The 20,764-nt window shown below is 45.3% G+C and overlaps 1 protein-coding gene across 1 annotated transcript; it reads left to right on the top strand.

Moving 5' to 3' along the window:
- The first annotated feature begins 588 nt into the window (after positions 1-588).
- KCNK12 (potassium two pore domain channel subfamily K member 12) lies at positions 589-20,446 on the top strand. Its single transcript, XM_065632579.1, has 2 exons — positions 589-940; positions 19,551-20,446. The coding sequence occupies exons 1-2, from the start codon at positions 589-591 to the stop codon at positions 20,444-20,446; spliced, it is 1,248 nt and encodes a 415-aa protein (XP_065488651.1).
- Positions 20,447-20,764: the final 318 nt, after the last annotated feature.

The following is a 20,764-nucleotide window of genomic DNA, read 5'->3' as shown; positions in this document are numbered from 1 at the left end:
CCAGCCGTCCGGTGCCGCGGCGGGGAGCGGAGCCCCGGGGCCCCGCGGGCAGAGCGGGGCAGAGCAGGGCAGGGCCGCCCCGCCCCTCCCGCGGGTCGGGCGCGGCGGCGTCCCGGGGGCGCGACACCGGCGCCCCGGCCCGGGCGGCGGCAGCGCGGCCGGGGGAGCCTTCTCGCCGGGGATGCGGCTCCCCGGGGGCCGCGCCGCACGCTCCCGCCCTCCGCCCACCGGGCGCCGCGCGGAGCCTCCGCCTCCGCCTCCCCGTGGCGGTCTCCCCCGCGGCGGGGCCGCCGCCGCCGCCGCCCCGCATGGCCAGAGCGAACCGGCCGGGGCGCGCCGGCGAGGCCGCTCCGCAGCAGCCCACGGCGCCGGGGGCGCGGGGCGTCGGGCTGAGGGCGGGCGGGCGAGGCCGGCGGCCCCGGGGCGCCGCCGCCAGCCGGGCGGGCAGCTCCGCCGGGGGATGACTCAGAGCCGCGGCCCCTGCAGCAAAGCCGCCGCCGCACCGGGCTCCGCGCCGCGCTGCCCCATGCCCGCGTCCCCCGCCGGGGGCCGCGCTCCGCCCGCCGCGCCCGCCGCGCCGCGCATCGGATGATGCCCCCGCGGGGAGCGGCGGGCTCCTGCCGCCGGCGGCGCCTGGCGCCCCTCAACGAGGACAACGGGCGGTTCCTGCTGCTGGCCGCTCTCATCGCGGCGTACCTGAGCGCCGGCGCCACCGTCTTCTCGGCCCTCGAGAGCCCGTCGGAGGCGGCGGCGCAGCTCCGCTGGAACCGGACCCTGCACAACTTCAGCCGCATCTTCAACATCAGCCTGCCGGAGCTGCGTGCCTTCCTGCGGAGCTACGAGGCGGCCATGGCCGCGGGCATCCGCGTCGACGCCCTGCGGCCCCGCTGGGACTTCCCCGGCGCCTTCTACTTCGTGGGCACCGTCGTCTCCACCATAGGTGAGCGCCGCCCCGACGGCCCCGCGGCGGAGGCGCCCGCCCGGGGTGGCTGCGGCCGCGGCCCCGGGGAGGTCGTTATAGCGACCAAAGTTTGGGGAGAGGCGCCGCCGCGTTCCTATGGCAACCGGGGCCTTGCAGCCGGGGGAGGGGGTCCCGGGTCCCTGTCCCCTCATCACCCCCCACCCCGGGGGGTGGCGATCACACCGCTCGCCCTCCGATCCCGCTCTCCCCGGTGCACGGAGCTGGGTCGCGGCGCTGCGCTCCAGATCCCGCTGGGGCCGCAGGACCTCAGACCCTCGCGGTGCCCCGGGCCGGCTGCGGCGGGACTCCCGTCAAACCCCAGCAAACTTTGCCTGCCGGCTGTGCAGCTGCTTGGTTGGGCTTCAGCCGGCCCGCAGCAGCGAGCGGGGCTGATCGCCCCCCGAGCAGCCCTGCCCGCTCCCCTGCCCGCGGCGGGATGCGCCTGATGGTCGGATCGCTCGTCACCGGGACAGGCGGCGCGGGGGCTGGCAGGCAATGGGCTACCGGAGGCGCTGGGCGCTGGACAGGCTTCCGCGGTGCCTGGCCGCTGAACTGGATGCTGGTTTTAACTGCTGGCAAAGTTAAGATGCAGATGGGATTGAAGACATAAACTACACGAAGCTGTATGTCTTCTCGCTGTACCATAATGCACATTCTCAGTGCATTGCTGGCTACAGCTCACTGCAGTTATTTGTATCTGATCGGTGCTGAGGAAGAACAGCACTTTATGAGCAAATGGTGAGGTGGAGGGGATAAATGTATATTTTCTTTTACTCCAAAATTACTGTTTCTGGTGGGTTTTTTTTTACCTCTAAATCTTTTACTCTAAAAGTACCATTAAGAACTGTTGTGTGGGAGATTTACTTGAAGTAAAACTGTGGCTATCTGTGGCTCTCGGGAGTATTGCTTGAGAAATCCTCTCCCTGCGGACACAAGGTCTCACCGATTTTCTCTACTGGTTTTTAAGTTTTGTAACGAGCCAATTGTCTTGGGGCTTCTAAGCAGAAATGTCGTGCTTTCCCTTTATTAGAGAGGAAGAAATGCACAACTCGTTATTGCACTTACATTCATTAGGTTCGGAAAATGTTTTATCAATAGTGACTAATCTCTGTAATAGAGTCGTGACGGTGACTACAGCAATGTTGTCAAGTATTGTTACTTTTTGCATTGAATAATTCAGTTAACTTTTCGAGTACATTGAACAGTTCAGTCATTAAAACACAATTTTAATTAAACGTTAGGCCTTCTTCATCACAAGAACATGTATTTTTAAGAGATCATTAGGACTGACCTGAGTGGATGGAGAAAAAAGTCAATACATTAACAAACCCACTCTTTCCTTACACCTGCTGTAGCAAACAGAAATCTTCAGGAGATGTGTAAACACAGATCCATCCACTTCTCCTCCAACCCTGGTTTATCCACTCTGTGATTATTGAAATGTAAAATGTTTCCTCTTCATTTGCAAGCATTTGTTTGCGTCTCCACTTCATCGCCCTGTCTGTGGTCATTTGTGCCTGGGCAGAGGGAATGAGAAGCTCAGCAGTGTTTTTTTGGCAGTCTTGACAGGTGTAAATGGCTGAACCAAGAATTGTGTTTCTCGTATTCCTGTAGCACAACCCAGGGCACCACTCTCTCTTTGTAGCAAATAATGTCTACATCTCTCACATGCGAGATGGAAGCTGAAGATTGTTTTTCCCAAGCTACAACAGAGGCCAGATTCTGCCAAGTGTTCTCCTGACTAGTACCTCCACTTGGCCTACTACCTGCTAGTACTTCTGGATTACTTACAGCACTTAGTGTGAGTTCAGCACTGCTGCTGTAGAGCAAGGTTTTTTGCTCTGGGTGACATGCGGCAGGAGGTGGCTCGAGGAGAAGCTGAGTTGTGCCTTTGGGCACAGTGAAGGCCATGTCAGAGCTGCTGTGCTGAGGATGCGAAGCTGCACAGCCCTGGCAGGAGTAGTGTCTCCGGGAGTACAGGCATTCCCAAAGTTGTTGCACCCCACTCCAGTAGAGCTTTTACCAGCTACGTGTGCAGCTCCTGCTGCCCCCACCTCATCACTTCTCATTCGCCCCTTCAAGCTCCTGCAGCTTGTAGAGAGGCAAAGCCCTCGTGGAGCTCAGCAGCTTGTCCATGGACAAGGTTTCTCCCACTGCACAGTTGCATTCAGTTATTACTGGCAGCTGGTTTTGCCCAGCATAAGCAAAAAAAAAAAACCCAAAACCCACAAACAAAACCCTGCGAGTTAACTAGCTGTCCAGCTAAAACCCAAAAGCTGTACTCATAATGAAACGCACACAAGGCTTTCTTGCTCACAGCCACAGCATGGGAGAAACCAAGTGGTAGACATCAAATGTTACCTGAGGGAGCAGTTCCTGAGCTGTTCTTTCACGGTCCCTTTGTTCCTTCCCAGTCAGCTCATTTCTGTACCTACCTACCTTGATACCTTTGATTCCACTATCAGCTCAAACACCATATTATCCTGGTTCAGAGCAATTTCACTTGCCTTTGTGTCACAGTTCATTGACAAGGAGAATGCTGTTGTTACTCAACCTCGCCAAGAGCTACCAGACACCCAGAGTCAAAACAGCTTGCCTTCCTCAACAACTTCATCGGTTACGCGTGTCAAAACAACTTTATCACTCCTGCTAAACACACTCCTATCCTAGCGATGCATCAGAAAACTTTCTTACTCACTGCTTAACAAACAACGAGTAGATGCCGTGTCTGTTAAGAGTAAATCACCCACAAATTACTCAGCCTCTAATCGGTAGAAGATACCAAGTTACAGAAAACTTGCTGGGTCTTTTGAAGTCCTCAGTGCTATCACTGGTTTTAATAAAACTATAAAATCCTTCATATGTACTCATTGAAATACAGTCACCCAGGGATAGGGCTGCAAGTTCTCCCAGGGTTTGTGTAACCTGAACAGCGGGAGGGAGACTCCACTTCTTCATCCTTCTCTGACCACAAGAGTTAAGCACAGTCAGGCTTGGAGAAACCTGCTCCATCACCTCCTTGAGCAGGGCCTTCAAAGAGCCAAGCAGGTCCCCTTCATTAGGTGCTTAGTCTTCCCTGGCTGCAGTTCTGCGTCTTCCCTAATTACACAGGGATGTGATCAAACCATCTGGGTGAGAAACATGTTAGTGGGGTCTTTAAGAAATAGGAGAGAGTGTTAAAATGAAATGTTGAGTCTAATCTTAAAGCATTTTCCTGAATAGTCCACAGTAAGCGAGTGGCTTACTGTCCATAAAACACACTGTGGATAGCACTCTGGGCGTTCACTTTTTTATTATTGCATTGTTTGTGGTTGAATAATGAAATGATAAGTCTATTTTTTATTAGACACTTTGCGATTTTCAGAGCTGTGTAAGAAAATTCTTCAGTCTAATTTCTGATTGCTTGCTGTCATTCTACACCATTTATTCAGTCATTATTTTGCACTCCAAGAGGTATTTTATTATAGGCATGTATTATTAATTTTATACCGATTTCTTTAAGAAGCAGCTAGGTTAAATTTTTTCTTGATTCATTGGTCTAACTGGCAGAAGACTTTTTTTTTCAGTTGAGTTTTTTTCCTTCCTTCCCCAAATACAAATCACAAATAGTTCTCAGCACTTTGTTAAAGACTGAAAGCAAAGCATAACTCAGACTAGTTTTCTTCCTGGTGAATGCCGCAAAGTACAGCATCATCAATCATAGCTTTCCCCGTATTCTAGTAGCACAAATTTATTCTGCCTGACGCATAAGACAACTCTGGGATGCCTGAAGCTCTGGATTTCTGACTCAGTCCATGAGTCTAGACTCTGTATCCAGATTTTTTTCCTCTCTTAATTGTTAGAATAAACATTATGTACCTACATATTAAAACATATTGAGACATTGACTTACTATTAAATTTGGATTTTAAGATTCCTATGTGTAAGTACACATTGCAAAATCTTTTAGAAAATCAAATGATACCATCCATACTAGGCACTTAAAAATGAGGTCAAAAGAAGTAGTCCAATGCATAAAAGTGATTTTTCAACGTAGTATTTTTAAAAAGCACCCTTACTGCGGACAGACTGTTTTGGGAGGGGCATGCGAGGGTTATAGGTGCTTTGAGAAGGGAAGAAGTTGTGCAAAGATCTTCCCTCTGTACAGCTGTGCAAGGGTTACAGGTTGTTAGGGCACGGTGTATAGGTGTGAGCGGGACTATACATCCTTTCCTTATCCCTGAGGTACCCATTAATTGACTTGGTATTAGTGTGGACTGACAGCTCCACCCAAAGGGATGGGGCATGCTCTTCTCTGCTGTTATTTCAAAGAGGTAAGGCACAGCCCTGCAGTGAGGTGGGCTTTGAACCCATATGAAGGGAGGCCACATGATGAGAGATGTACCGCTTGGTATTTTCTACCAGCTAACTAGCTCCTGCCAGCTGTGGTCTCCTTGTGTAGGATGTCGGCTGGGTTCGACCCCCTTCTCTCTCTGGTCCTCTGTAGGGACATTGGAACAGGCTGCCCAGGGAAGTGGTGCAGTCACCATCCTTGGAGGTGTTTAAAAGACGTTTAGACAAGGTTCTTAGGGACATGGTTTAGTGCTAGAGTTAGGCTAGGTTATGGTTGGACTCGATGATCCTGAGGGTCTCTTCCAACTGAAATGATTCTATGATTCTAAGCCCCAGCATACCGAGCACATAATTTCTGCTCGTGCTCCACAACTTAGGCACCATTACCACTCACTTCTAACATCTCCTCTGGCTCTATGTTGTAGTCTTTTGAGAAAATCTGGAGGTACAGATGTGCTGAAGGTGATAATTCAGTGGAAGTGATGTGCAGCCAGGCAGCTCAGCAAGCTCATGGTCAGCTGTTGGACTGCACTGCTAGGAGCCAGGGAGCAAGCCTGCCCTAGAGCAGGCACTTCACATGGTAATTTAGCAAGAAATTCCACAGATAACCGAGTTGGTCTGAAGGCTTTAATGCGAAAATATATTTGCCCTGTCTTCTTCAACGGTATGTTTCAGGATATGAATTTGAGCTGCAGCTGGGGAAGGTTCTGGCTCTCTGCTCTCCATGAATGCAATTTCATTGTCTCTACGGCCAATGCAAACCAAAAGGCGACAGTCAAATGAGAGTGTGCACCTGATCAGCATCAGTGTTATGTCTTCTCTCGGCTCTGCAATTCTCTGAGGCTTGTAGAGGCAGCTTTTGCAGAGGGTTCAAATTAGGGGGCAGTTGCCTCCAGAGTTGACCTTGAAGTAAAAAGAAAAAAAAACAGTCAAAAACCGAACGAGAAAGCATTTGGGAGACCAAGCAGTATTATTAAGCTGCAGTGTCAGGTTATTTGTCTTTGCCAGCCTGTATGCGGTCTGCAGCCAGCATGAGCGTCTGTTCCAGCTTGGTCTGCTGCGGCCAGATCTGATTCCTTTGGTGCGTGGTGTTTTGATCAATGTGCCAGTTGATATCTGAAAGTTGTTTTCTCACCCTGGCAGTCTTCATAAAGAATGGAGAGCAAGAGGTTCGAAGGTCAGCAAGTCAATCAATGGTCAGAATATTTCTGTGAAGTCATCCTACAGTGATTTCTGCAGATGAAGACCCAGCACCATAGCAATGTTTTCTATTTGCTGTAGCTTCATTAGAGTATTAACTTCTTTGGGTACCACTGGTGGGAATTTCCTAAATGTGTGGGCATAGGTTGGGTGCTCCGAGCAGGAAAGTATTCTAAATCCCAGCTTGTCTTCTTGTAGTTGAGAGCAACAACAGGAAGCTTTACTTGGAATACCTCCATGTAATTATGCGGGTGACTTGAGGTGTCCCTGCTGAAGGATTGTGATGAAATAATTTTGATCCTAAATTTGTTGGGTTTGTGTTCTAGATGGTGGGAGGGGGAACTCCGGTACTTTAAATAAAATCCTTTTTAAAAGAAAACAAGTTTTCTGAAAACATTATTTTAATCAGTCTCAGTACTGCTTAGGGTTTACCTGCCCCTGTAGAGTTATGGCAGACCCAGAGAGCAAAGCTTTTACTGTCATTCGATCACCTAAACTGAGTGATTTCTACAGAGCACATCGGCTCAGATTACTTACCCTAACAGTTTCAGGGGTTTCTTAAATATTAAATGCTATCTATGGAACCTTATGTTTCCAAACACTAACATCAGTACAGTGGAGATCTATTTGTCGTTTTGCATCTAGAGACGTTAAGCCAAGGGATGACCAAATTGCACTTCTTTTTGCTGTGGGTCTGGACTTTGGGGTGCTCAGGTAGAGCACTGAAACCTGGTGTCTCTGAACTGAATGTCGAGCACCACAGCACCTCAGAGCAGTCACCCAAAAAACAAAGCCCGTCTGTAACATCAGGGAATGAAGAATTTGCCTGACATCACATGAGATATGGTCCTGCATCTCAGAAATCGGGGGAAGTTTTATATTGACTTACTGTGTGCTGGTTCAGGTTTGAAACAAAGACAAACTGGAGTTTATCATCAAGGATTCTCTGGTTTTGCAGCTTTCAGGGTCCCTCTAGCTCAGATAAATGAAGGAACAATGTCTGCTTAGTGGGTACGTATTTCCCACTTAGCACAACATTGAGTTTGATCTTCAGTGCTATTTCTGCTGGGCGGCAAATACCTGTATTTCAGTGCTCTACATATTTACAAGAGCCTGGCAATGTGATTGCAAACCAAATGGTGGTGGGCCAAAATACCACTTGGACAGCTCTCCGGCCACAGAGGTGGCCTCTGCCCTTCCCCTTTGCTCTCCTCCCAATTCGCTTGCCCTCCTCTACAGATGATTTGTTTGCTTGATTAAACGTTGAATATTTGTTTCACATCATTGTAGTCTTTCAAGCTAGTAACTACCAAAGAAGTCAGAAGTAAATCTTTACAGTTTCTTTCTGCTTCTCATCACACCTGTTCCTCTTCTCTACTGTTAATTCTGTTATTGACCTTCATTTCTTTTTTTAGTCTTAAATCTTTCTCCGTTCTCTGATTGCCTTCAGTTTGACACAGATCATATACACTTCATAATTTTTTCTCACTTTTACAGATGGGTCATCTTTGCAAGAACACTGTCTTGCTTTTCTGCAAACTTTAGTTGCTCTTCATCATGGAGAGAAGAGGAAAACAATTATAGGATAGATTTGTTGGCCTTCATGTAACAATGTCCACTCCTGGTGTCGTGCTGGAAAATACGATGTAATTTCTTTATTTTAATGAATACGGTATTGCTTTATCTTTGCAGCTGTTGAAGTCAATGAGAGTTGTACTTTTTGCTGTTGTAGCATCAGGCTTAGAGCAACAGAAAACAAAAATGGAGCATTTAATCTGCAATTTTTAGTGTGAAGACAGCCTGATATTATTGGAAACGTGGCCTGTACTCATGATCCATATGAGGCTTGCTTACCTTTATTGAAAGAGACAGTCTTCATAGTGTGTCAGCACCAAGTGCATACCTGAGTGCATTTTGGGAGAAGGTAGATGAGGACAAAGATTAGGGTTCATTCTGGTAAACATTTGAAACGTGAAAGTCCTCCTGAGTGCAGTAAATCTTAGAAGTGATAATAAAACCTTTTGTGAATAGAAACACTTAAATTACGAACAGAATTATAACCAAAGGGGCAATTGCATAGAAATCCAGACAAATCACGTATGTTTAATTTTATATTTCCTCAATAGACTGCTTCTGCTGAAGTCAACAGTAGACCAATCTACAGAGCTTTAGGAAATCCCACCTAACTTACTGTGTTAGCACGCTAGGTTTATAAAAGAACTGTGGGTCTGATGTTGCCAGCACGTACTGGTGCAGGACATGACTGTAAGTGACACGTCCCTGACCTCAGTGGGTCTGTTCGTGGCAGTGGGCAGCAAACCTGGCTATAGACAGCAGCAGGTTTCGATACAATCTTTCTTAAACCAACAGAAGCAGAATGAAAATTAAATCTAATTGCATGAGATGAGGCAAAGCATTAGCAGCCTTTTCAAGTAATTCAAGCTTTGGAGTGCAATAAGATAAGAAACTGAACGGTTTGATGTTAACATGTGGGTGAAGCACCACTATTGCTTGCATTTAAAAATCCACGGTAAGTTGTCCTTAGTCATTAATGAAAAAAGTGATAATACCTTGATGATAAATATAACCCCACAGTGATTACTCAATGAACTTCAAACTTAGAAATGATGGGCCAAATATTCACATTTGTTCTCAAGTCTTAGGCAGGCAAATTTAATCAAGGCAGCAACAAAAATTAGGAGAAATTTGCCTGTGTGAGAACTGGATGAGAAACTAATTCAGTAAATTTCAATTAAAAGAAAACTGGATAGAATCCTTTTAGTTATTCATTATTGAATACTCTGTCATCTCTTTGCTCAGACCGAATATTGTGCAAGCAATATATTTATCTCATGAGAATAAATAAAAAATATGGTGACACTCATGCTCGATGTGTATGGAGTTGAGCCTACTTTAAGCCTTTGATGATGGAAATTACTGCGGTGTAAAGATCACAGGATCACAGAATGGTTGGGGTTGGAAGGGACCTCTGGAGATCATCTAGTCCAACCCACCTGCTAAAGCAGGTTCAACTAGAGTATGGTGATTTTCATGTGGAGTGCGGGAAAGACTTCTGTGATAAAATGGTTTGTCTGTTTACAAAAACTGCTACTGGAGCTGTGAGGACCAAGAAAATCTCAGATGAAATTGAAAGCTCAAAATGATCTTGATAAAGTAGCAAAGTTGTTCAGTATCATTGAATTTAAAAGTAGTCAAGGGAAATGCATACTAAGGAAGAAAAAGTTAAATGCAGAAATAGAAAATGAGAAATAACTGGTGTTTCAGCAGTCCTGTCACCCTATATTTCTATTACAGTTACTTAAAATCAGGCCTTTGTGCCTTCGTGAATGAATTAGAACAGCTGCCTGAGCTAAAAAGATACTTAAGAATTTGCTTCTTTTCGTTCTGCTGGAACTTTTTGAAATAAGGGACTCAGGAAGCATATTTAAACCATTAAAAAGTTGAGGTAGATTGGTGAGGTTTCTTTCATTGTCATAACTGTAGGAGTTTGCACAGAAATTCAGGAAAAATTGGCCAAACAGCGTAAAAGATTTTGCCCTGCATGTTTACGTTCTTTTTGTCCTACAGGTTGGTCTTTATAGACTGACTCTTTGTAAAGCAGGAGAGCTGAGAGACCTATCAAGAAATAAATGTTCTCTGAATACCTGCAGAAACACCAATGGCAGAAAATAATGCTGCAAGTCTGTTGTTTTATCCAGTCAAAAGATAAGCTGAGAACTGTTTGACAGCCTTTCCCATCCGTAAGGCTTAGAAAGGCCAGGAGCGACGTCTGGATTTAGCAGACTTCTCCTGGGGGGAAATATGACATACACCCAGGATCACTTGTGAAGTTCAGATAATGCTATTTCTTAGCCTGAAAGGAGAAGTATCGTGAGCTGTACTGGCACTGGGGTGGCAGTACACGTGCAAGTACTCTTTCAAAGCCCATAATGTCTTAAGAGTATAAAAAAATTTAGACGCATTTTTCTTGTCGCAGCTCAGAAAACAATCTTGCACAACCCTGGGTCTACTCAGGCGTCTGAAATGCAAGTTTCAATGAACAGCAAAAGCAGGTGTGAATGCTAATGTTTGAAACACTCCATTTAAAATGACAGGGCATAAGCTTTTTCCTGTTAGGGTGTTGCTTAGATACACAATCATCCACACAAAAAATATTCTCAAAACCACAGGAGGAAAATAAGAGTGGAAGCAGCTTTAAAGGATGAAAAAATAAGATTGCGAGAGAAATCAACTTTTGAAACAATGTTCACCTGGAATCATGTCATCAGCTACATGAGGACCGTAGGAAGGTCAGAGGAGGTGACAGTGTGGACTTTCAGATATTGGACACATCTCAAGAGAGAAAAGGACGTGGCTGCTCCTGGGGTCCGTGAGCTACACCTTCATCTGTGTCCCTAGTTACTGAGACGGACTTTATGTATTTCTTGGTTATCATGCTTTTTGTTTTCTCCAGATTTTTTGAAATAGTTACTCTAAATTCAGGCATGTTTCTTCTGTCTGATAGCGTCTCAGAAACCTCAGTGTTTTAGCCAGGGTTCCGCAGTGCAGGGAGCCAAGGCAGATGCTTCTGCACACACCCTGGTTTGATAGGGCCCCGACGGTCATTAAGGCAGGATTTTAAAGACCATAGCCTCTAGTGCAAGGAAGTGTTTTTCCACAGTAATGTAACTTAAATAACTGAGGAGTTTGTGGGCTATATTTTTCCATTATTAACACCACCACCATTTCAGACACAATTATAACAAAATGGCTTTCACCCAGCTGTTATACTAGAATAAGGAAAGAAACCAAACCAGAAATAGGACTTTCTGATCATCAGGTGTGGAGACAGCCATGAGAAGCAGCTCTGGACCAGCTTAGGTCAATTCACAAGGAGTCAGGCTGCAACCAAAAGAAAGAACATCCCAATTTCATCCCCTTTTCCTGGAAGTTTTCTTTTGCAAGATGGGTTAGCGCTAATTTGGCCGAGATTAACTTGTATTCTTTCAATTTTAACAAGCTATCAGAGCACTCCAGCTGTCCCAAGGGGCAGAATTACTGACAAAACAATGGGGGTTTAGTATCTTGCTTAAGATTTGCCCAAGAAAGGTAACATAAAATGAAGAAAATAGTTTCAGTCTTAAATTTTATGACTGTAAACCAGAGTCTGGCCCCAAGAGTTTAGCAGAAAATAAGATTATATTATTTATAAGAGCAAGAAAACCTGAAGCACTGGAAGTTTATTTGTGAACAATATGTTGATGGAGAAGTTAAGGAAGACTGTTGCACCATAGGACACCTCCGTGCCTTTAGAGCTGAGTGTCAGCAAGAACAATGCCAGGTTGTAGGTCCCAACTTTCTTTTTCTGTGTGCGGTTTGAATTCATGCTCCTCTGATTTTCATATTCCTCTGAACTTCATTCTCCATCATCTCCTTTAGGAGAGGGTCCCTGTCCATCATTAGAAAGATTTCTAGCCTCAAGCCCATGACTTTCCTCATGTGTTCCCTCTTCAGGGGCCTGCTTAGCAAGACCTGGGGCCAGAGCTACTGGTTGGCTGGTGACACTGGTGGCTTGGCACAAATCAGTCCCCATTTGCTTGTACAAGGGGCATAGAGTCGCAGCCAGTCCCAGCCAAGGAACTGTAAAACTGATTTAGAGACACTTCTGCTTCTTCCTTGCCTTGGTTCTGCACCAAAGCGGCTTGGCCAGAACAGATGATCAGCCTCCTTCTGTATTTGTTGGGCTACATGTTTGCAATAATGTCATTTAGTAGTGAGCAAGGGTGGGGATTTTTGGTTAGTCTTTGGTATGTACTTTCTTCTCATACTGTACACAAAAAGGGCAACATGCAATACAACTTGGAAAAAAAGCTTCCCTGCTTCTAGTAAATGAATAGAGCAAGGGTACTGCTGCTGCTGGCGAAACTGAAGCTCCAGTGTTTCTCTTTCTAAAGGTCATTTATCACTCAAATTTACAAGTTAGACCACTTGAGCTGATAAATGTCCCTGCTGAGCACTCACTAGAAACTGAAGATCTTTCTTGGAAAGCTCGACTAGAAGGTGTCAGCATAGAAAAACACACTTGGGAAACTGGCTGTGAGGAGAAGGTGAACGGATACGAGCAGACAGGGTTTTTTATTCCTCTCGTCTTTCCTGAGGAATCTTACTAGGGAGTACCCCTAATACCTTAGACTCCTGTCAAGCTGGTAACACTTGGAGTTTCTTTGAAGAAACCTCACCCTTTACTCCGCTCAGGTCTGGCATATGCTTCACCCTAAATACATTGCTCCAGCTCTGTCACGCATGACACCTTCTCCATAGGACACGGGGTCCCCTCCTCACCTGCCTGCTGATGTGGCCAGATATCAGCTGCACATGGCAGCACCTCCATGTGCAAGTACCCTGCATCCGGGGCCAGGCTTCATATTTCCATCTTCAGGGGATTTCACAAGACAGCGGTTTCCTTGCAGCTTCTTAGCCCCTGACCATCTCATCTGTACCCTTCCTAGCAGAGGAGATTCTTTGCCACCTTCTCCGCTCCAAAATTTCCTCTCCAGAGCACCCGAGTCCTCTCTTCAACCCCAGGATCACAGCCACCAGCACCTCTGGTTACCTCCATAACCTTCTCCATCACGCAGCATCCTGCTGCTCTCTGGGGATGCCTGTGGGAGCGCAAACCCCTTGCTGATGAGCAGAAATGAAGGTTGCCAGAGGAGCTGGAGAGTCCCGGCATCACTGCCCTGATGGAGCTGCCCTGCTGCCTCCCAGCCCTGGGCATAAGGAGCTGCTGCCCAGCCCTGTCTCTCATCCTCACCCCAGTCACTGTTTCACATAATTTTAGGCTCATCTTTGTCATGAACCTCTGCTGAAAAATGTTGGTACCTCTCAGTCTCTTCATATGCCCTCCACATGCACCTCGTAACTAACAACTATATATTAGCTTTACCTTTTAGTTAGTTATTGTCATCATTGCCGATTTAATCACATTTTTGTCAAAGAAGCATAGATTATCTTAGGCTGACTATTCTATTAACCATTTTTAAAAAGAATGTACTTTAAAGAAGAATGAAAATGTGGCCATGACCTTTTAGGCTGTGGTGTATATCACAGCCAGCAGACAAATGCTGAGGGTGATTGATTCTGGTGTTCACTGATGTTATGCGTAGCAGTGTTTTGGATAACTGATAACCTGATCACAGTTGTGTGTAAACACAATAAAATTGCTACTGTGGAAAGCTCCTTGAAACTCAATGTTCAATTAATCATCTCTTGGCTACATTCTGCCGGCATGGCTCCTTTCAAGTAGCAGTTGTCTCAAACACCTGGCTGATGTTTCACCAGTGGAGATGTAACAAGGAGCAACAGCAGTGACCTGCATGGTTTTTAACTACATTTATTAAGTTTATCATGGTGCTCTTTCAGGTCTTAGAGCAGACTGGGCATCTTTTCTGGCAGTCTCTGGTGGATTGGGAGCACATATGCACATTTTTATGCACTCAACAGTCATGGGAGTTAGCAAAAAAAAAAAAAAAAAAGACCTGGTGTAGCCCACCTTGATTCAACAAAGCAAATTTACAGCACCATTGACCATCTATTTAGTGTAGGCTTTGGGGGGAACAAGTCCATGTTAAAAGAATGTTATTAAAGTTACAAAATAAGTTAAGAAATGCCAGAAGCAGCCTCCTGTTTCAACTTGAAGTGGTACATATATTACCAAGTACATATATATATATATATATATATATATATATATATATATATATATAGGAAGTCAGTGTTTGGTTGCATCGTTACTCATTATTTTCTCCATGGGATATCTGCTCCAGTAGATGGGTCACGGAGGACTGCAAGCTTGTGTGCAATACGGGTTAGGCCAGCCCTAAAAGCTGCAGTGGCATCTCGTGTCTTCAGACTCAGTTGGGTCTAACTTAAAGTGTCTTAATGCACACCATGCTGGACAGACCACTACTGTTCAGGAGCCAGGAGCTCTGTTTCCAGATCCTAATTGAAACTAAATGTGATTGTACAGCAACGTTTATATTGGCTCTAGCAGTGGAAAAGCTCTAAAAGAATTAGTTTGAGCCCAAAGAAGGGTATTTTAATAAAACATTCTGGCAATTTTTAAAGGGAAAGTAGCTTTTTCATTTTCATAGTCTGAAAATGCAAAGCTCGGTGGAAGAACTGCCTCGTATTCTCACTCCTTGGGTGAAAGCACTGGATGCAGCAGAGGGTTTCAATCTGTGGTGGTTTTGTTGGCTCTGAGCTGTGACCCTGTATCCAAGCAACTGTTTCAGGATGCTAGGTGGTAAGGAGCTATAGAATAAATGAGAGGTAGTTGTGAAATATACAGATATGACTCTGTCAGAGGCAATAAAGATGAAATGCTAACAGGTAGAATAGAGGTTGAAGGGAGCACCAGAACCCAAATACGGAATTTCAGTCTCAAATTTCCGAATATGATAATGTCTTCCTTGGTGCAGTATACATGTTAGTCCATAAAGACTAAGTAAGACTATGGAAAGCCATGAACTAAAGCAAGCATGGAACAGACATAAAACAAAATTGGCTAATCTTAGTTTATCTATCTATGTTCTGTAAACCCCATCTCTTGGGGATATACCCTGTAAGAGCGTAGACTTTATATTGTAAGAGCTTCTTTCCTTCTGGAAGCACCATTCTGGTTGTAGGGGTTTTGTTTATTTTGAGAAATCATTTGTTTAAAAAGATATCTTCAACAATTTTAGTTTCTTTTGATTCCTTTAAGTATAATAGCATTATTAAGAGGTGATAAAGGTGATCCTACTCTCTTGATCTAAGTGCTGTTGCGCTCTGGGGTTATAAATCATTGCTCAGTTGTGCTGACTTGGTGTGTGAGGCAACACTATGGCAGGACATCTGCATAAGAGCTTAGAGGCAGGCTGAAAGAAGCAGGGACACACGATGCTATGCTAAAGGCTGAAAGACTTTCTTGTGTTCAGTTTTCGAGGTGGCCAAAACTTTCCACCATCTCTGGGTAAATACATCTTTACTTGAAAACTGTCACCTCCTTTAATCTCAAAATATGGTAAGACAAGGTAATTGCCAAACCAATTGGCCTGAGGGAAGAGTTCACAGGTACTAAAGCTGCTATTCCTTTTTGGTTTCTGGCACCAAACATCTCTTTTACCCATAAAAAAATGGGTAAAATAAAAGAATGGAAGAGCAATTAGAAGGCACGTAAGCCTTCCCACGTTTGCCCAGTTGCACTACCTGTTGAATCCATCACTAGTTTAAGTAAATTAAAAATCCAGATCGGCACAGTAGTAACCACAAAATCTATTATGCAAGTCAGGATGAGGGACTCATTAATTGCCAGCACTTACCTGTGAGAGGCTGCTGAAGGATAAATGCTGTCTGAGAGTTTTTATCAACTCAGCTCTACTAATTCTGTGTGTTTGGGGAGAAGTATCAAACAGCTGAAATTAATGCTGCCACAGAGTTTGTATCTGAAGTGGTGGGTCGGAGTGGGGCTGAATTAGCACGAGGGAGGTTGAAATATTGTATCTGAGTCACACAAAATCAACCCCAAAGTACCTGTACAGTATGTGTCAGGGCTATGAAAAATGCAAAGCGTCGTTGTGGTTCTTTTCTTGTTCTGTCTTCGAAGCACAGGCAGTTCTGGATGAATTTGTTTCGTGCAGGTGTCAGGATGTACTTAGCCTTGAGCGGGGGCCGAGCTCGGGTGTGTTGTACAGAAGGCACCAGGACTAACCGCTCGTGGTCCAGGTGGTGCCGCAGGGACAAGCACAGCTGGCAAAGGAAGACCCTGTACGGAGAGTACAAGCGCACTTCTGGCTGCTGGCTGCTGAATGAAGTCAAAATGTCCGTCTTGGTCGTACTCTTCTGCCTGTTTTATTTAAGTCTTATCGCTCCCATTGCTGTGATGGGTCCTTTCACAATGCATAGCTGCGTACCGAATTTTGGTAAAATTATGCCTCAGAAATCTTCTTAAACAAACCGCATCAAAAATATAAAACTTCACCACATCTCATGAATGATCACCAGAAAGTACTAAAAAGCTTCAGCACGTTTACAACTTAATCCAAACTGTCACTATCTCTTCTTTTTTTTTTTTTTTTGAATTAATAAATGTGTCTAGACATATGTGTGACAATAAACCCATTTATTTTGATGTTGATGTTCGCATGCTTGCTGTGAAGCACATGCTCAGATGCTTTGCTGACGAGGCATGGGTGAACAGATGCCTTCTCCATAACGAGCTGGCTGGCTATCTCTAGCTGGCAACTGCAACAGGTTCCCCAGCTTCTGCTGGGGACAAGGCACTAATGGGTATTCGTCACCAAATCAGAAGGCTCCCATGAGCAGCCAGCCCGACCCAGGTAACAGCTTCACCCCACAGAGGAGGAGGAACCGAGAGCTTCCCGTTCCCCTGTGGTAGGCCTGGCACCCCAAGGTCAGCATTGCGAGACCTGCTCAAAGGTGATCTTCTCGCACGACAAAATGGAGAGACTGTGGGTCCAGAAGACAAAATCTACCGACCCATTTGGTAATTTTATTTTCTGGTAGAACCGTGCAAGTTTTTCACTATCTCTTAGAGAAAAGACTGTTTCTACTGACTGTACAGATGATGCAGCGCAGTCCGAATTGCTGGCATACAGATGTTTCCAAGCATTCCAAATCTGTTGTGAGAGTGGGACCACCTGTTTCCTTACACACCTTTGTGTCATTTGAAAGATATTTCCAAGTTTACTTGTCAAGAGCATTTACATTCTTTTATCAACAAATGCAAAATTCTGTATCAATGAAGTATGAAGGTAGCAGAAATAGATTACCCAGAAAAATACAGCCATTACAAAAATAAATTAATAGATTTCAAGCAGGAATCTCAACTCATTATCATAGGGAATATTTTCCTGTTGCCGTTTAAAGGTGTGTCATGATAATAAATTGGATTTAATGATTTCATTATGCTCTATGCTAAAATTGCCCTTTTCTTTGCAAACTTTAATTGATGTGGTCTGATGTTGATATTTACCTCCCTGAATGTTACTTGCTCAGCATTTTTGTGGAACAATAAGGTAAAGAAATTTCGTCATGTGGATTTTTCGCAAACCATTAATTTAGATTAGATGTGGTTATTTATTCGTGGAACATGGGTAGTCACCTCAATCCCATCAATATGCTTTTTGACTGAACTACTGAGCATTTTTACAGGGAACAATAGCAGAACAAGGGCAATACCTACAGAATTGAGTTTCAGAAGAATCTTCCTGATAGTATGTGAAATATATGTCATTCTTTTTCATAAAGTAATTGGCATCAGCATATAACATGGAGCAAACTTGCTGTATTTATTTGCATGCAAATTTAAGATCACTTTTGCTGTTATTTAAGCATCTGTAGCCACAAGGCATTGCTGTTCATATATAAGATTATGTGTATGAGTAATGTCAAAAGACAATTCTTGTAAAGAAGAGGTGAATCAATATTGCTACTGGATCTTTCCAGAGTTTGTATACTCTGCTTTTTCTATTTAACTGTGCAGCAGTGTTTTTCCCTGCTGTAATTACTCTGCAAGATTCTAGTGCTCCCAGTCTGCAGCAGGGGTATCTCACCGATGGGGCTGGTTGAAGTTGGGATTTGGTTAAGACTTTAAAGTGCTGTTATTTTTAAAACAATATTCAATATTTGGGAGGTTTGGAGTTTAGCTTTTTTTGGGGGGAGGCGGGGCGGGTTTGGGGTTGGTTGTTTGTGTTTGTTTGGGAGTTGGTTTGTTTGGTTTTTTGGTTTTGCTTTTGGTTTTTTTTTTCCTGTTGCAGTATCACAGAATCACAGAACGTTAGGGATTGGAAGGGACCTCGAAAGATCATCTAGTCCAATCCCCCTGCCAGGGCAGGAACACCCAGATGAGGTTACACAGGAAGGTGTCCAGGCGGGTTTTGAATGTCTCCAGAGAAGGAGACTCCACAACCTCCCTGGGCAGCCTGTTCCAGTGTTCCGTCACCCTCACTGAGAAGAAGTTTCTTCTCAAATTTAAGTGGAACCTCTTGTGTTCCAGCTTGAAACCATTACCCCTTGTCTTACTGTTGGTTGTCACCGAGAAGAGCCTGGCTCCATCCTCGTGACACCCACCCTTTATATATTTATAAACATTGATGAGGTCACCCCTCAGTCTCCTCTTCTCCAAGCTAAAGAGACCCAGCTCCTCAGCCTTTCCTCATAAGGGAGATGCTCCACGCCCTTCATCATCTTTGTGGCCCTGTGCTGGACTCTCTCCAGCAGTTCCCTGTCCTTCCTGAACTGAGGGGCCCAGAACTGGACACAATATTCCAGATGTGGTCTCACCAGGGCAGAGTAGAGGGGAAGGAGAACCTCTCTCGACCTACTAACCACCCCCCTTCTAATACACCCCAGGATGCCATTGGCCTTCTTGGCCACAAGGGCACAGTGCTGGCTCATGGTCATCCTGCTGTCCACCAGGACCCCCAGGTCCCTTTCCCCTGCACTGCTCTCCAACAGGTCATTCCCCAACCTATACTGGAACCTGGGGTTGTTCCTGCCCAGATGCAAGACTCTACATTTTCCCTTGTTATATTTCATTACGCAACCAGACAACTTTGTCTTCTCAGCAGGAATGGTATAATCAGACCTGGATAACAGAAGTGTTATGCTGGGTTACAGCCTGTGAACAGAGAGCTTAAACTTTCTGTCAGGCCACGCTGGCTCGCACGCATGGAGCAGGGAAGCGGCCTCCACCTCATCCCACCACAAAGGGGTTTGGGCTCAGGAATGCTTCCACCTGCATTTGCAGAGTCCTGTTGCTCTCTTAATGTGCTGCTTTTCATCTCTGCGAGGATTTTTTGCTCGTTCTTGAGTTTTAGTCATCTCTTTGAGCTTTCTGGTGCCTTCTTCACTTGGTTTCGTGCTGGCCTAAGCTGACTTAGAGACAGCACTCCCTGTCCAGTGAGACAGGACCTTCGTTAAGTTACATATGTCCTGAGTTTACACATGAAAAACTATATGTCATTAACATTACCCATTTATCTCCACACCTTAGGTTTTGGAATGACCACACCAGCAACCGTGGCTGGAAAAGTATTTCTAATTGTTTATGGCCTTTTTGGGTGTGCCGGAACTATCCTTTTCTTCAACCTCTTCTTGGAGCGCATTATCTCCCTCCTGGCGTTTATCATGAAGGCGTGCCATGAAAGACAGCTGCGAAGAAGTGGTCTCCTACCTCCCAACTTCCGAAGGGGCCCAGCTGTGTCGGGGGCGGGCAGCCTCGTGGGGTGGAAGCCATCCGTCTACCACGTGATGCTGATTCTGGGGATTTTTGCTATTACCCTTTCGTGCTGCGCCTCTGCCATGTACACGGCGGTGGAAGGATGGAACTACGTTGACTCCTTGTATTATTGCTTTGTCACCTTCAGCACCATCGGCTTTGGAGATTTTGTAAGCAGCCAAAATGCTGCGTATCAAAATCAGGGATTATACAGATTCGGAAACTTCATATTTATATTAATGGGGGTATGTTGCATATACTCTCTTTTTAATGTCATCTCAATCGTAATCAAGCAAGTTTTGAACTGGGTGTTGAAAAAATTTGAATGCAGATGTTGCCCAAAGTGCCATAAATCAAGTGCCCGCCTCGGACGTCGCAACGCCATCACTCCAGGAGCCCGCCTACGTCGACATAACATCTCAATGGATGCTGATGGACAGTACGACAGCGACACGGAGGGGAGGAGGCTCTCTGGAGAGATGATCTCCATGAGGGAGCTCACGGCATCAAATAAAGTCTCCCTGGCCATTTTGCAAAAGCAGTTGTCCGAGACAGCCAACGGCTACCCAAGGAACGTTTGTATCAATACGAGACAAAACGGTTTCTCTGCAGGGGTGGGTGCTCTAGCCATCATGAACAACCGCTTGGCAGAAACGAGTGATTCTAGGTAGAGTTTTTGAAATTCGTTTTGTTTATTTAATAAAAATACAATGGCGATTAGGGTGGAATTGTCACTGTAAGCTACTGGAAAGTTTTAAATTCAGAGACAGTCTTGGTCTTCATTGGGCGTTCAGCATTTTAGTTTCTGGAGGTTTTATAAGTCTTCTCTAATATGCAGTAACATCTTTACTGTAATGTTATAATTTTCCCCAAAGGGGTTTTTGGAAGAGACTTGGATGTCTTTGATGCAGAATGTGATGCAATTATAGGAGGATGGTGTGCATGGTTAGGATGGTATCAAAACCAACATATTCTTCTCCAGAACACAG

Source organism: Caloenas nicobarica, chromosome 3 (genome assembly GCF_036013445.1).
Source record: "Caloenas nicobarica isolate bCalNic1 chromosome 3, bCalNic1.hap1, whole genome shotgun sequence".
NCBI classification, from domain to species: Eukaryota; Metazoa; Chordata; class Aves; order Columbiformes; family Columbidae; genus Caloenas; species Caloenas nicobarica.
This window is presented reverse-complemented; position numbering and strand designations above follow the sequence as displayed.

What these genes read in the sequence shown, in the direction of transcription:
- KCNK12 (XM_065632579.1), top strand. Translation starts at nt 589, where the DNA reads ATGATGCCCCCGCGGGGAGCGGCGGGCTCCTGCCGCCGGCGGCGCCTG. An exon ending in CACCGTCGTCTCCACCATAG is followed by an intron (nt 941 to 19,550) that starts GTGAGCGCCGCC and finishes TCCACACCTTAG; the next exon opens with GTTTTGGAATGACCACACCA.